This window comes from Grus americana, chromosome 11 (assembly GCF_028858705.1).
Source record: "Grus americana isolate bGruAme1 chromosome 11, bGruAme1.mat, whole genome shotgun sequence".
Classification (NCBI taxonomy): domain Eukaryota; kingdom Metazoa; phylum Chordata; class Aves; order Gruiformes; family Gruidae; genus Grus; species Grus americana.
The window spans coordinates 17,161,669-17,178,174 of record NC_072862.1 but is presented as its reverse complement, the minus strand read 5'-3'; the positions used below and the strand labels follow the sequence as shown (position 1 = coordinate 17,178,174).

Here is a 16,506-nt window from a genome sequence, read left to right as displayed (position 1 = left end):
ATGGGAGCATACTTCTTGCACAGAAAGAACCACTAACTGCTCTTGCTAAAAGGAGCATGTGAGCAATGAAAGAAAAGGACATCATTCTGGCTCTCACAAGGTTTACAAGCACAGCCTCTTCAGGCACAGGCCAAAGTTGAGACCCAGTTTTGTCCCACCACAAAGGAGAGAGGGGAAAGGAGAAGCTTTTTTCTCTGTTCCTGTTGAACCTCTATTTCCTTGCAAAAAAACTACAACACATGTTGCAATAGGCTTACATGAGCAGGCTTCCTTCAATGAAAGGAGAGTAAAGGTTAGGCAGCTATGAGTAACCATCTGCAACTGCACTGCTTGTGAAGGATGTGGGGAAAAGCTACTGAGCACCCTGTGACCAGTCATAGTAAGATTCCTGCCTATCCCTATGAAGCTTCTGCTTGGACAGCCAAGCAGGGTAGAGAACAGTGGAAACATCTTGAGCGCTCATCACGCTGTTGTTAAGTAAATAATCTTAAATAAAGATAATAAACCTATTCCAAGAGGAAGACAATCACGTACCAGATTAAAGGTTCCTGGAGTGGGAATGCATCATCGGAAAAAATAAAGTGACAAGCAGGTCAGAAGAAATAATCATTCTGCAGACCACATTTATCCTGAAGACTGAAGGTTGGATCCCCTGCTGTTGACTACAAGATTCCTCCCTTACAACGCTTAAAAATAAATAAATAGAAGGGGGTGGAGGAGGTGCAAACAACAACACACATTCACATCCAGTTGCGAAGAGTTGCAGCTCTATGCAATGAAACTGCTCCTCAGGAGGGGATTTCACAGCAAGCAAAAAAAAAGAAAAAGTGTATACAGAAGTATTCATAAGTATTAACAGATGCCAAAATTAGAGATAGTTACCAATTTGGAAGTCAAAAGGTCAAAAAAGAAAAAGGCACATCTGGCCTATGAGTAACTCAGGAGGAATTTATTTACACCAGGAACAAGTGGTTGACCATTAGAATGAACTGCTGCAGTCAGCATGGAGACCACGGGCTGAGCACAGAAGGCACCCAAGGTCACCAAACACAAAACAGAACCAGCAAAGGAGAGAGGTGGAGGCAGCTTTGGACATTCAGTTATAGGCCTCAGGCAACTTTATGATCAGATCATGTTTCTTGGAATTAGTCTCCAATCCTATTTAACATAACTATTTTGGAAAAATTGCCATTGAAGGAATAAGCATAGTCCAATGCCTGGAGAAAGTCTGAAATCCAGAAAGAGGCCTAAACGCCTGTCTTAATTGAAAGAGCATTGAAGAGTCACAGGCTACTTTTTTTAAACATCATCTCTGCTGAAGTGCTGCTCTTCCCAAGCTTCACTCTGAAGTCTGCTATGTCATTAGCTTTCAAATTTGGTAGCTCCACAACTGAGTACCACTTAACTTCAAAGGAGCTAAAGATATTTAAAACATTTGTGCTCTTGAATTTCAAAAGAGCAGAAAGACTTCTTGGCAAGGAGAGCAACAGAAGACAACTCTGCATCTGTGCCCATGTCTCCCAAATTGCCCTACCAAGGGATTACCTGCTTTTGAGTCTGTCTGCACGTTCACTCACGTGAGCAGGTCTCTCAGAGTACTACCAGGAGCTGAAAACGAAACTGTATATATTTAAGTTATATGGTTGCAGAATTCACAACTGCAGTGGCAAGAGAAACACTTCCCCGTCACCCATAAGCTTATGTGCTGCTGTACCTACACTTCTCTCGCCAGGATACCCATAGTTTGAGATGAAAAGGCTACACCCAACCATTGTGTACTGTGCACTTCACTGCCTCTTGGACATCTGAAGCTCCCACTCCCCTGTTCAAGATAGCTTTGCCTTTGAGGTTCTGCAACACAAACACGTTTTAAAGTATTTTTCTTTAGAAAACCATAATATTGCATGAAAAACTGTTTACCAACTTAGTTTATACTACAATGTTTTTATTCATAATTTTCAGTGTACAAGTTTATCTAAACACCGAAGCACTTTCTAACTGTCCATGTTACATCATCTGTTCAGCATTTGCTCATAACACTTGACCATACATAGCTGTCTTGGAATTAGTCAACAATAGCAGCAAATCTGTCCCATAAGTATACAAGAACACTTGTTCATTATGTCAGCTGTAACCACATGTATGAAGCTTTCCTACACTACCAAACCCCCAAAATAAAACACACTAGCAGCCCTCTCTGGAAAGAACAAATCATATCAAGAATGTTTTCACAACATATCAGATCAGTGAACATGTCCTTTGATCTGATCCTACACAACTCTTCATGGAGATAGACCCTTATGCTCAGTTACTGACCCCAGGACAAGCGTAAGAGCCCATATTTATGAAAATCGCATGCAAAATCCATACCTTTTATTCTGACTTTCCTTTAGGTCCTTGCCACTCCATATTGCAGCTTAAAGCATGAATTTACTCTTACCCCTTAGATTCTAGATCAAAGTAAAACACAAATGCTTATAGGATCAGGACACAGGACTATAAAGCCTCATTTCTTCCCATCACCTTCACACAGCATGAGTGCTTGCCCTTAACTTCAGTTCAAGGCAACTATGCAACACTTAATAGCAACAATCATTAGCTTATTATTTAAGAGTAAGCATTTATTTCAGAGCTACTGTAATTCTGATCTAACATTTAAAGTCTCACATTTACGCTAACAGATATTTATAATTCACTTCTGATAGCTTTAGCATTTTCTTTATCATGCTTTCATGTCTATACCTTTACACCAGTCATGACTGCATTTCCTGCTCATCATGAGCTTCTCTTTGGTTTGCATTAGTCCTTGCATGGAGCAGTGTTATACTTTCAAAGCAAGCTGCATCTCCCAAGCCTCATATTTACAGAAAACACAAACAGGTGGGCAGAGCAACTTTGAAGTTCATGCCTAATGTTGGAAACAAGCCTAATACCCTGATTCATAATGAACTTTAACCAACTGCCTGAGAAACCAGCATCTTCTAAAGGCTCCAGTCTCCCTCTGCCTATGGAAGTGAAAATTGTTTGAGAGCAAGTTCGTTTTCAAGCTCACCAACCTTGACAGCGTTTCATACGTCTTATCCCACAGGTTATTTAGGATTCTTTTTTCTTCCTATTCACCTTGATGACAAACTAGTTTTGATGTCTGTTCAGTTACTCTTTCTTAGCACTTGCATGTTAGTCTGACTCTCCCCATGAGAAACCAGATATTTAACTGTTTTTACACAGCCACTGTTTTGATTAGTATTTGTGCTTTCACAATGCTTACAAAAAAAGTTATACGTCTATACATGTGAGCATAAGCACTCCTTGGAAAAATATTCTCTGACTTAAGTAAAGGGTGGAAGCAGATTCAAGATGTGTCAAGAATAGCATTCATGTGTTCTAGGGGTACCAAAACTAAGTAATAGCCTATACACCCATTTAAATGTAGTTACATCCAAAACATCTGCAAAGTCTCAGTATTATTCAAGGAGCAGAATCCCGGCACACTAACACAGCAGGAGAGAAAGATGAAGCAGCTTCACTTTTCCTTGAAGACAAAGGTGACTTCAGTATGAAATCAAGAGCTACAGGTGGCAGCTTCAAGTCTGATTTTGACAGGAAAATAACTGATCAACTACACAAAATCCACCAAAATGAGTATTTCATTATTAAAAAAATCCAACATTTCATTCAAAACAGGAAGGAACTGAATATATAGTGAATTTAAGTCTTGCAGTAAGTTGTAGCAGTGACAGTGCTCTTAAAGAGCCCAGCATGATACATTTGTAAAAGGCAAGTCATGAAATTCACTTGAAAGAAAACAATAAACTGCCATGAATGGACAAGTTATTATGGAGCCAAGATTTCCATGCTCAGGTTATACTTATTCCTTAGAATAACAAACCAAGCCATTTTCAGACATATCAGTTTCTTTTTAACAGCAAAAAGTATTTCATATCAAGTCTAAATTTAACCTATGGTATTCAAAACAGGCTCTCAGACTACTTTGTTTATTTTTCCCCTTCTAACTTTAACATTAAAGGCAGTTATAGTTGTTAAAGCATTGCATTCCTAATAACCTAGTACACAAGAATATTGAGGTACTAGTCATGTTTTTGCATTTCCGTTCTCATGAAGTGTAGCAAGCTCTTAGTAGAGACCAGGTATAGGCTCTAGCACGCTACATTATTACTCTTGTAAGAACAGCCACAATATAGTTGATACCCCCCAAAAAAATTTAGACTATATTGGCTTTGGCAGCACCAATCAGGCTGCGTGACATGAGACAAAAATTGAAACTCCACTCCTTTATAGCAGGACAGAGCTGCATCACACTTTCAAGGCAAAAGAGTGTTCTTAACTGCGTAAGGAGAGATCACATTGTTGAACCTCTTCAACAGACTCAGGTGAATAACACATTGGTCTTAGTTGTGCCAGCTGGCACCCAAGCTCTCCATTGCAGCCACCTTCACCCCTGCTTTCTAGCCAGGGATAATTTTACTGTTGAAGGCATTCAAAGGTTTAATTTACAAGCCTCTATTCATGCTCATAGCTGGCAGATCTGGTGGAAGCATCAATTGTGCTCTTCAGACCAAAAGATACTACCACATTTGCCCAAGGAGTAAATAGGAAGAATCCTACTACCACTCAATTTGATCTTCCATAAAGTTGCACATAACACAGTAACTTTCCAACACTTTTTATATTCAGGTAGTACTACTGGGATCAGCAGCTCCCATGCTGCATGCCCAAGCCAAAGGTTGCATTTGAGTGGCAGTTCAAAATACTCCTTTGAAGTAATTTAGGTCCCCAAACCAAAGTATGTCTCTTCCACATGACTCAGCATGTATTCACTTTGCCCTCTAAAAACCACAGGCCCTGGTCCAAACCAATATATTACACCTCACAGAATATGCAGTGCCCTGTTTCCCATAGGCTCAGAGCATGAGTAGAACAATCTCCTGTCAACCAACGCCACACAATATGGATTTGCCTGTCAACAGTACACACACAGTTGACCCCAGCAGCATCTATTAGAGGTTTTGCCAGGTAAACTCTCTTCCACAGGAGAATAGTTTTGTTGGAGGGACAGATGTTCAGGGTGGTTAGTCACTGTTCAAGTGTTTTGTTCAGCAGCTACCTTCAATACATGTCTTAAGAGGTTCCATAACAAAGAACTATGTTTCAGAAGAGCTCAGGCATTTCCTTCCTTTCCTTAAATTACTACTGGATAACATGCTTTGGTAATAACAGCAGTACAGATGGGGTAAGCTGTACCATAATATCCCACTAGCAGGCACCTTGTCTACACTATTTAAGCCATTCCTTGGAATGTTACGAACTGAAAATGGTTTTTTTTTTCCCCATAAAGACTTTCTTTGTCTCTGCTGTATTTCAGTCCAGAATTATACTACACAACATCTTAAATTAAAGCAGATAGAGTTCAAAGTTTGTCCAGTTCAATAGGCTAATAAACAAAGAGGTCATTGGACTGCTAGTTTCATAGCCTGCATAACTTCAGAGTTAGCACACAGGAGACGAGGAAAAGGAAAAGTCAGTTTTAGCTAAAACCAGCCGAGGATCAATAAACACTTTCACCTCCTCCTTCTGTTTGTGATCGCTTCCTACCATGCTCTCCCACTCACCTAGCACTAATATTCTCTGGTTGTGTTTGCTTTCTTTACAGAGCACACATAGTAAGGCATCAGGTTTAGAGCTGCAGACTCAAATCTTGTCCATCACAAAATACTACAGCTATTTCAACAGCTCCAGCAATGCACTGAAGTCATACTAAATAAAAATGCTACTATGTTTAAGAGAGAACATAAGTTTAGTAGCCCAGTAAAGATTTAAGTTGATAAGATTAAAGACATTGCCACAGAACAACAGATGTTAGTAGATGCTTACCTCTCAACTGAGGCACCACCACACATGCATAAACCTCCCCACAGTTCAAACTGCTTTTTAGTTTACAGCTCACATCGAGCAAGATGCACAAAAACACAGCCACAGTAATAACATATTTCAGAATCCTGTAGGTACACTTAAGCATATAAAAATACCCAAAGATTGACAAGGCAAAATACAGAAATTGAAGTGAAGCATCACCACGTGCAAAACTTTTAACTCATATGGGCAGTAACTTTAAATGGTTACTCTCGTAATAACCATGACACCCAACATCAGTACTACACTTAGATCAACAAATCATACTGAATACTTAGTGGATTTATCCACTATACATAGTCAGAACTCAGATGTCTCTTAACACATGGTTCAGGCAACGACATGAACTGATGTCTCCAAGTATTTAGGAAAGAAGCTCCAGTATAATAATACATCAGCTATTTCTCATGTGTGAAGTCTACACAGAGATTTCTTTTGTCTTTGACTATCAATGAAAAGACATCGTGAACAATATCTATTTTCACGACTGACACCAGCCTAAAGGATTTGTATCAGCTAGTAAAACTGACTTCAGCTGTTACTCATGTCTATGCTTTTTTGTGGATTATCATCCAAGCCTACCACACATCCTTAAATACAGGCTGTTAATAAAAAAATGCATATATACATGCACTAAATTTATTTCCCTTTTAAAATCATTATATATCATTTTCCTATAGAGGAAGTACACTTAAACAAACACGATTGGTTAAAACCAGACATCCTACAGCTCAAATACCAAGGAAAGATGGCTCTATAGTTCAACTGCCTGAGACAGTTACATGCTTTCAAGTTGCAGAAAGTGTACTGAAAAGGAACTCTACACCATTTCTGTATGCTGACCTACCACAGCATGATGGGTCTCATCCACACTAGTGCCAGACTTCTGTGTTTTCAGTACCTCACCATAATCTGCTGCATCGAAGTTAGTCTTCCACACCATCACCTGCAAAAGAAAGTTCTCTATTAAATTTTTCCATTTACATTTGCTTAAAGGTCAGTTTTGTCAACACAGAGACCAGTCAGCAGATACACGTCAAAGCTTATCTAAGAAAGCTTTGCCTTCAATTAAATTAAGGATGTTATTTGTAAATATGCTACTGAATACAGACATAGCATAACTGTGCTCCTAACGGGCAAGTGACCTCTTCAACATTCTTTGTGTCAGGAACATCATGACACTAGACCTACCTAGAGAACTTCAAAGCAACATGCAGAATACACCATTAAAACCACAAATATATTAAAATACCATGCTTCGCATTATAGTACTTATCAGCCACACCCCAAACAATTTGTCACTGGTTTATCATGAGATTCATTCACAGGAAAAGGAGAGTTAGTACTTTGAAACTAACATTAGAGATCTTGAGCTAGTTTATCAGCTAAACACTAAAATTAAATCCCACTTATAGGCATCATCTTTCCATAATGCATTATTTATTTCAGAAGACAAGAGAGGCCTCTAACACAAACTACTTCAACATATCAAGAGCAAATCTATAGAGTAAAATCCTTAGCAGTGGCTCTAAGTCTAAAAGAAAATTAAGAGCAAACAATCAACTATTTCCGAAATCTGTAAGACAGCTATGAACCCAGGCAGCTCATCTTGGTTATCAGAAATGGTGTTTATTCTTCACTTACAAGTTTTCATCCCCACTTTTTGTGAAATAAAAGTTGGGGGTTTTTTGGTAGTTGTGCAGTTAACCAACAAGGCCATTCCATTGTGTAACAGAAAAAAGTGATGCTTAATTATATAGACTGTCTCTTCACAGCTAGCCAAGGTGCTAGTACAACAAAGATGGGCATTAGCACCCAGTCTAACCTGGGGATTAAGAACAATGCAACACAACTCAGTGAGGACTGATGACAGAAGAAAGGATACTTACTCAGACCACTGCTTTGAGTTGAAGTCCATCCATATCTTCAGCAGGGGAACTCTAACTATTTTGAGACAGGCATACATTTGCAGCATGGGGTGCAAATGGCACCTCCCTTTTTTACAGCAGGCTCATACAACAGGCCTGTTTGCAGTTCAGCAATTTTTTTTTTTTTTTTTTAGACAGGCCACATGTCTAAATTACCCCACAAAATAGTCTTTTTGACCCATACATATGTTCTTTATTATCACTTCTCATTTTTTCTCTTGGATTCAGAACACTAGCATTCAGTGAAGTCCGTTCCACTGAAAAAGCTTCTTGTATATACACAACTAGCGATTTAAGACTAACACTGTTTTTAAACACATACATATATCACATGTTAAAGTTCTTTCTCTGTGCACAAAAGGAAGCACTGCCTGCATTTGCAGGCACAAATCTAAGAGGAGAGAGGCAGTTCCTTCACAGGAGCTAAGTACAGGAAAGCCAACAGCCACCCTTGAGCTACAGAAGAAAGTGCTGCCACAGAAGTCAGTGATATGACCCCACACCATAAACGTGCCTTTACAAAGCACCTTTCTGGGGAGGCGCTGCCATTCAGTGTTTCAGTTTAGCACTACCAGGTGATTCTTTGCAAGGAGCATTACTTTGTTTAAAGAAATCCCAACCATAGGAAAGAAAGAGGCAGCTGATAAAACAAAAGTTTTTTGAAGGAATCTGCTTTATACAATGGAGAAGTGTACACTAATACATCCTCTTAAGCTAAAAATGAAACAAAGCCAGCTTCTTGGCTATGCCTAGAAATTGAAGACATAAAATTTCTGAAGTTTTCTTTTGAAAATAAGGAACAAAGAATTGCTATAACTGCAACTTCCAGCCACATCAGGGCTTTTAAGGAAGAAAGAAACAGCAAAAAGGCATATTTATTTCTTGTGTTAGATAAGCGTTTCAAGAGCAAACCTTAATCTAGTGACCCCAATACAAGACAAAAAACTGGATGCATCTCTTCAAAACAGCCTGTTTAAAGCCTTAAATAAAAAGTGGCCTTGAAAAGACAGGATGACAAGCTATGCCACTTACCTCAGTAAATCTATAAGTTAGAGTTAAAATGCAGCAGATCATGAAACTCACAAGCTACAACCCTGGAACTGGCTTCCTCCTTGATAGTATACAACTGAAAACACACATTGCATAGAGAATCCAGCAAGTCATTTCAGCATGGTCCAGACATACTGGGTATATTTTTGCTTTCCCCCCATTAACAACAGAAAACAAAACCCAGTAGCTTTTGAAGTGTGAATCTGGATTACAACTCAGAACCAGAAGTAAAAGGAAGAGATCTCTTCTTCTGCCCCAACTGCTTCATCCACAAAAAAACCTTTAATGGCAGTACAAGACACCCAGGCTCTCAATCGTAGTGTACATATCAAGGTCAGCACAGAAAAGTCCAACTCTGACCCAAAAAGCTGTGCAACTACAGCATTAGCACAGCTTTGCACCAGGCTCCCATTAATAAAGAAGCCAGCAGCCTATATTCAAGTCCAATGAGACTTAAAACCATCTGGCCTTAGTCAGTGGAGATAGCTTAGCCAAATAGGACTGAGAGGACAGACCTGTGGGAGGAGGAGAGCATTAAGGAATATGAAATACGGTGTTGCAGACCAGCAGAGCCTGGAAAAGTATTCCAAGGAAGCGTCTCTGCATGCTTGCCTTGCCCTTACGCTTGTGTCTCACAACTAGCCAGTGGCAGATCAGGAGACAATCCATCAGCACACCTTAAATATCACAGGCTATCTCACCATGGCCATTTGTACACCCATCTAATTCCCCAGCAGCAGGTGCCTCAAAGGTACATAACAAGGGCAATATTTCCTTTGTGTACATATCCATTACGTGAAGTGCTTCCTCAGTAAGAAAACTCTACATTTAATATCTCTCACTATTTTAAATATTTGTCTTCTCTTTGAAAGCAGTAAGATACCAAGAAAACAGTAACAACAAAGCACAAATCTATTAAATTAAGCTAGTCAGGTACCTGTTCATCAGAACCTCCGGAGGCAAATAAGTCGCCAGCTCTTGAAAACGCTACACAGGTAGCTGGTCCCTGCAAAGAGATTTAAAAGACAGATTTAAAAAAGTGAAAGTGTTATAAAGCTCCATTCATTACAGCTTTACAAGGTATTTCTCATTTGACATCAGTAGTCTAAAGGCAAAATTTAAAGAGTTCTTATCTGCCAGGTAAGTGGGCCACAATTAACATGCTAAGCTCTCTGGCATGCACTTACCGTTCCCCCCATATTTGCCCCCAGATTAAGACACCGACTTTTCAATATCCATGGCATTAAGACAGGAATGTAAATTTTTTAAAAACAAGTTTGAGGAGTGATGCATCCACCTTTCAGGCTTTGATTGCCAAGCCCTCAGAATCCACATTTCCTAAACTTCTCGCACCATGAATACTAGAACCACAACAGAAAGATGCGCTAAGCCAAGATTTTCACATAATCATGGAACTCCAGGGGCCAAAACTTCAAGCATTAGCCAGAATCTTCCAGACAGACACCACAATACAGCAAGTTTCACTGACCACTGTGTGCACCAGATTCACCATGGAAAACAGCATCTTCTCTCCATGTGCTTTCCCTACAGCCTTTCTTTGAAAATACGTAACTGTCACTAAGGGACAGCAGAAAACACATGCTTGATGATAAAAATAGCTAACAGGTAGGGCTACAGGCAAGAAATGAAACAATCAGTTTTGTCTGAAGGAGAGAGGGGAGTTTGGTTGGGTTTGTAGTTTTTTTGTTGTTGGTTTTGTGGTTGTTTGTTTGGTTTTTTTTTACAGTCATCACATGCTCTCCTATATACTTCTAGGATATTCCATACAGACTGCTTACTGCAGAAGACCCAAGGCTTAAAACTCTTGCTCATTCTACCATGACATAACTTCACAACATGTTGACCAGCTATCAACCAAAGCAATTAATTTGCACCAATTAATTTGGCTAAAGTTAGAAGCAATTTAAGTCAAGAAATCTGTACAAGCAGAATAACTGAATGTATAAAGATTTGGTTTCAGAGCAGAATCCAATTACTCATTTTATTTGAGACTTGGCAGTCAAGAAGGCCATAAAGTTTTCAGCACAGGAGGAAGAAAAAACCAAGGCTACCTGAGGAGCAAGTCAGAATGTACTGTATTCTGTAGTACCATCTGGAGTTTTGCAGAAGGCAGCTACTCTCTTTGGAAAGTCAATACAGGAGGGACATCCAAAGGCATCAGAAACAAAACAGAATTATTGCTTCACATCCCCTTACATGTGGGGCACCTGGCCAAGCAATAACAGAGGCTTCAAACCAAACAGGCACCTGCAACAGCACAGGAGAACACAAGTAGGAGGCAGGCACTCCTTACAATAGCATCGTTTGCCATTTTAAAGCTACAGTCTAATGATCTATACAGGTTTGTGTTAGTTACCAGGTTTTAACTGAAGAATAAAACCACTTAAACCACTTTTCTCTTAGTAGTTTTACAGAAAAGATGCCAGAGTTAATGCATCCAGGATCATCTTTGCACAGTGCAGGCACTTGCATTTTGAAGAAGCCTTGCTCTTAAAACAACAGTCAGTTCTGAGAGACTTTAAATGGTGCTGAAGCACTACTTGAGTAAAAGCATGCATTTCACACCATGTATCTATTTTAATGTTTTCAACCTTTCAGAAAGCACACAGGAGGACGCACATGGGAAGGATGAGACAGACACTCTGAGACACAGTTAAACAGAGCTGGGAAATTGTTACGTGCGTTCAAGCACAGGCACAACAGACAAACTGTTCTGCTTAGAATAAACAGCAGAGAACCCAGATAGCAAAGTTTTATGTCAGCTACTGAACACATTACATTACTTTGCAGACTGTCCTAAGCCTGAATTTTTGCCCAAGCTGAAGTGGGCAGAGGCAGGAACAAGCATTTCCAGAGGCTGCCTATAGCCAAGTTTGCTGGGAAAAGCAAGCTGAACTAGTGACAGGCTAACAAAAAAACCCCAACACCAACAAACCAAAACAAACACAACCAGAAGAGCCACAACAGCAACAACACTCCACTAGACAGATATACACCTCCTGACAGAAGTGGAGTTATCCTCTTTCAAGTAAGATCATATATCTCTGAAGGCAAACAAGAAACTTCTCCTCACCCTGTATGAAGTTGGAGGGACAGATTATTTTATTAAGAGTTCACATCTTCCCAATGGGCATTGCATGGGAATCTCACACCTAGTTTGTTTCTGGTTTCCCTTCTTTCTCTCCTTCATAAAAGGAAGCTCATAGTTATAAATCCTGAAAGTAGACAAATACCCACAATTGCATTTCAGATAAGCACCCAACTCTCACTGAAACCTGTGTCCCACAGTCCTGTGTGCTTTCAAATATACTGGCACAGGGTTATGCTGGCAAAACTAGAGTCTTGATGTGGTCACTCCCAGTAGGAAGAGCTTTAGCTTCCTTAAAACAGATTGAGGTATTTCCATATTATCATTTCACCTGCAGTGATTTCAAAAAGTTTTGAGGCCGCCTAATAGCAACATCTCACTCGAGAGATCTTGCCAGAAATGATCTAGTAGCAGCAATTTCAAAATGCATGTGCAGTCATTACTGTGACTAAGCTTGTTCAACTAACACAGCATTAAATAGTGCAGATATTTCAAACCAAAGACACTGCCATCAATCAGCAGAGACAAAGCGTGCTTCTGCCTTTTACTCCCACCCACCTTCCCCAGCTGTTCAGCTCTCCAACTACACTGTCAGGAGTGGAGACTCTAAAAAACCCACAAAACCAGAAGACAAGAAAATCAGTAAGAAAGGGCAAACACAAGTACATAGCCAGAAAACTGCACAGTGGTGAATACTGCTCAAAGATAAGAGAGCCGAGGATACAGAAGTTGCACTCTGACTGTAATAAAACAGAGTATGGAGGGCAGAAAAAACTTAAGACGTTAAGACAAAAGTGTTCAGGAGCAAGCACAAGTGAAGAATACTGGAGAGGAGCAATGTCTCACAAAATTATTTTTATCAGTCTAAATATTTCAGTGTATTAGACAAAATTTAGCAGAGTACAAATTACATCAAAACAGGCAATGAACCAACTCCAGAGTCATGGCATTCTGAAGGAGAAAACAAGTTCAATTTAACATATTCCTCCCAAAATAGGAAATTATATCAAAGACTGAATGTGTGTCTATAAATTGAAAGAAAGGGAACAAACAAGTCTATAGACACAACATCCTCTACAGATTTGTTTACATAAAAGTATTTTGCTACATACACTTACAGCACTCTTCCCGGATATAACAGGTTTGCTATAGCAACATAGAAATAATAGTTTGCCAAATACTCTCGCAATTCAATATAAACACACAAACCAAAAAGCTACACTTGCCAGTGATTAGACACAGCCTAACTCCCATTTGTTCCAGGTAGGGATGGCAGAGATCCAACAGATTTCTGATGCAGTCCTGGGCAAAAGTATATGGTTGGAGACTGAAGACTTCAAATCTTCCTTCAGATTCCACACTTCCCCCTTCAAACTTCCTGTTTGCATTAAAAGTGTCAAAAAGCAGCAGTTACATATTCTTCTGCACAAGTTGGGAGAATTTTAAGCTTACTTCCCATGCAGCTAGAACATGCGGGATGCAGCAACCTTCTAAAGGATCACTTTATTCCTCTTTCTGTAGCATGCTACAATATCTATTAGTATTCCTTGGGGGTTCAGAAGTTCCAGTTCTGCATCCTCATTGTGCTAAGGTGCTGCACACAAGCTTCTAGCACCAGTCCCTAAATTCCTACAGCTTCTTGCCTTAGATTAAAACAGCAAGCTGCAGAAAGAAGGGATTAGACAATTAGATACACCAAGTCAGTGCTAAGGAACATTCCTATTTAGTCCACAGCAGGCCAACAACGTGAGGACTGTTGAGCTTTTATGCATGTCAAAGAGTTTGACATTATAGTAACAGTTCTGGTGATACTGGGAGAGCACTGCAAAATATTTGAGGAAAAGTACAGAAGGGAGCAAAGAGTCATCCACTGGAAATGTTGAGTGGGAAGAACATCACCACTAATCAACATTCAATTCATCTTCTCTAGTGAAAGAGTACCACAAGGCAGGGTGGAGATAAGCCCCAGGGAGCCCTGAAGAGGACAAATCACTTGCACACTGGATGTGGCAAAGAAACTGGAAATAAATAAAAAAAATCAGCCATACAGAAGAAATGTTAACAGGATTAAACCTAGTCCTTTGCAGCAGCGTTCCCAATGAGCAAGATCTGGGCAAGGTCAGATAGCCCTGCCATGGCAGCTGAAACACCAGGTGACATCCCACATTGCCTTTGCAGGCAAGAAAGGTGAGGCACAGCATGTTACACAATCTAATTCACATGCAGACTGCCCCCCAGAGATAGAGATTATACCTTCTCCTTGTTTTCCCACTTCCTACAGAAGGAGCCTAGCAGTCACAAGGCCTTTATTGCCCTAGCAATTCACAGGTTGATCAGCATACACAAAGCTAAGTGTGGCCTTAGAAAAAGATGTTCAGAACTGTTCTGAATGGCTTGAATGCATTCATCACCTAGAAGTGTAATCTGTGTCCTGGCTTCAAATACCAGCACTGCATGAGCAACCGGCAGGATGCTAATACCATCAGTAACAATTGACACTGGAATGACAAGAGAAAACAGGAATAGCATCCCTGAACACAAAGCTTTCAAAAAGGTGGAGCTAAAAATAGATCTCAGAAATAAGTACTTAAGAGAAAGGCCAAGAGTTTAGTTTGGAGAAATGGAAATATGCCTGGAGCAAACAGTCCTACCTGCACGCAGATAGATGAATGTGCACCATCTATAAATAATAAATGGACAGTCAGAGAAAGCCCTCTTGAACGCCATTTCCTCCTCCACAGAACTGCTAGAGGACAGAAGGCACACGATTTCAAGAACAGCAGGGCCAACACCAACAGTCAATTCAAGTCAAGAGAGGCCAGACTTGTAAGCTTCAGCTAGGAACAGAGCTAACATTTTGGCTTCAGCATAACAGAAGAAACAAAAGCCAGGCTGGAGAGGGTCCAGGAATAAACCAGAAGAGAGTAGTTTAATGATGCACAGTCTGTGCAACAAAAGGAGAGGCAAAGAAGGTGGTAGCTGGAAAGACTAGTGGGGTCAAGGATGCCAGTAGATTATTTTTTTTTCCCCTAGGAGAAACTAATGCATACCAGAGAAGAGCCAGGTAAGAGAGTAAGGAAGGTGCCAAGAACTGGAACAAGGCATATCTAGAGAATGCAAATAGTTGAATTAAAAGGCGAGCTTTTTTTTCTGCTGCCCACAAAAGGAGATGTAGAATTGGGAAGCTATGAGCTGTACATTCAAACTCTCCTAGAATAGAATAACTAGTACAAAGAGAAGGAGATACAAGTGGTGACAAGGTCTGAGAAGCAAATCCAACAGCAACCAACACACTGGGATCATCAGTTCAAGGCATAAAAGAAATAATAATGAACAGAGCAGTCATTGCCACTGTTCACTGTTCACAGTGCTTTACACTGCTTCATAGCACAGAAGAGGGCAAGTCACACTTGGACAGATGGACATTGAAATGACAGAGGGTAGAGGAGCAAAAGATGCAAAGAATAAGTGATCAAAACAATTAGGAAAACACCAAGAGCAGATAAGAAACTCGATAAATGGATTTGAGTGCCAAAGAACACAGAGGGCCTGAGACAAGAGGCTGGATGTCAGATGTCTCTCACCTATCACTTGGTTTCAGCAGCAGAGACAGTAGTGAAGAGAGTTCGGTGACGACCAATTCAAATCAACAGACCGACCTTTCGGTAAGGCAGGAGCACTGAGCCTGTACCTCAGGATCAAGGATGAACTTGCAGCAAGGAAACCCACAGCCCTGAAGATCTATTCAGTCTCATCAGAAAAGGTAAGAGACAATAGCAGGATACTTAAAGGAAGGCTGAACTCAGAGAAGACAAAGGTAGGAAGAAATGCAAGGAGCAAGACAGGTGACAGTTAACACACACTTGTTTCACAATCTGGTACAGGATGCAGCACATCTCCTGCAGAAAAAGCATCAGAGAGGAAAATCCAAATCTTAGAGTTAGGAAAAAAAGCTATGAAAGCCATAAACGTTTGTCGTCTTTTTACAAAGAACACAGATACCCTGAAGATGATGTGGAGAGGGGAAGAAGTGTCAGCACAAGTATTGCACACTGGCAAATCAAGAGGCAGGACAGAGCTGAGTATTGTCCTCAAGTGGGGATGGAGTGGAAAGAATCCACATCAAAAATAGTAAGAACAAGAAAAGCTTTTAGATAAAAAGGGCAGATTCTTAGAAACTGCACAATGAGGGTGATAAAGGAGAGAAAGGGAGGGGGAAAAGGAACCAAGGAGAAAAATCACAAGAGACAGATGGCAACGGTAACAAGAGATGTTTTCATGCAGAATACCTCTGACAAGAAGCCCCAAGGATTCTCAACCCACTGAGTTTTGAAAAATTCCTGTATTACTACACAGAGCAAAACTGTCATGCCTGTACCTTCCTTTGCCAGGGAGCAAGGGCTACAGCCAACAGAAAGTTTACACTGGCACCTTATAATTGAATCTTCAGTAGCTTTTTAACTCCTGAAAGCTTCAATTTTAAAAAAA

General features: G+C 40.2%; 1 protein-coding gene across 7 annotated transcripts in view; it reads right to left on the bottom strand.

Moving 5' to 3' along the window:
* POC1A (POC1 centriolar protein A) overlaps positions 1 to 16,506 on the bottom strand; it is a 58,008-nt gene that overhangs the window by 21,402 nt on the left and 20,100 nt on the right. For 6 of the 7 annotated variants that reach the window (XM_054837924.1, XM_054837929.1, XM_054837928.1 and 3 more), the window contains 2 exons: positions 9,847 to 9,915; positions 6,779 to 6,877 (listed from right to left, as the gene is read on the bottom strand). In XM_054837924.1, coding sequence (XP_054693899.1) covers positions 6,779 to 6,877; positions 9,847 to 9,915 — 168 coding nt within the window. The remainder of the gene's footprint in view (positions 1 to 6,778; positions 6,878 to 9,846; positions 9,916 to 16,506) is intronic. The other variant, XM_054837925.1, reaches the window with a different exon arrangement.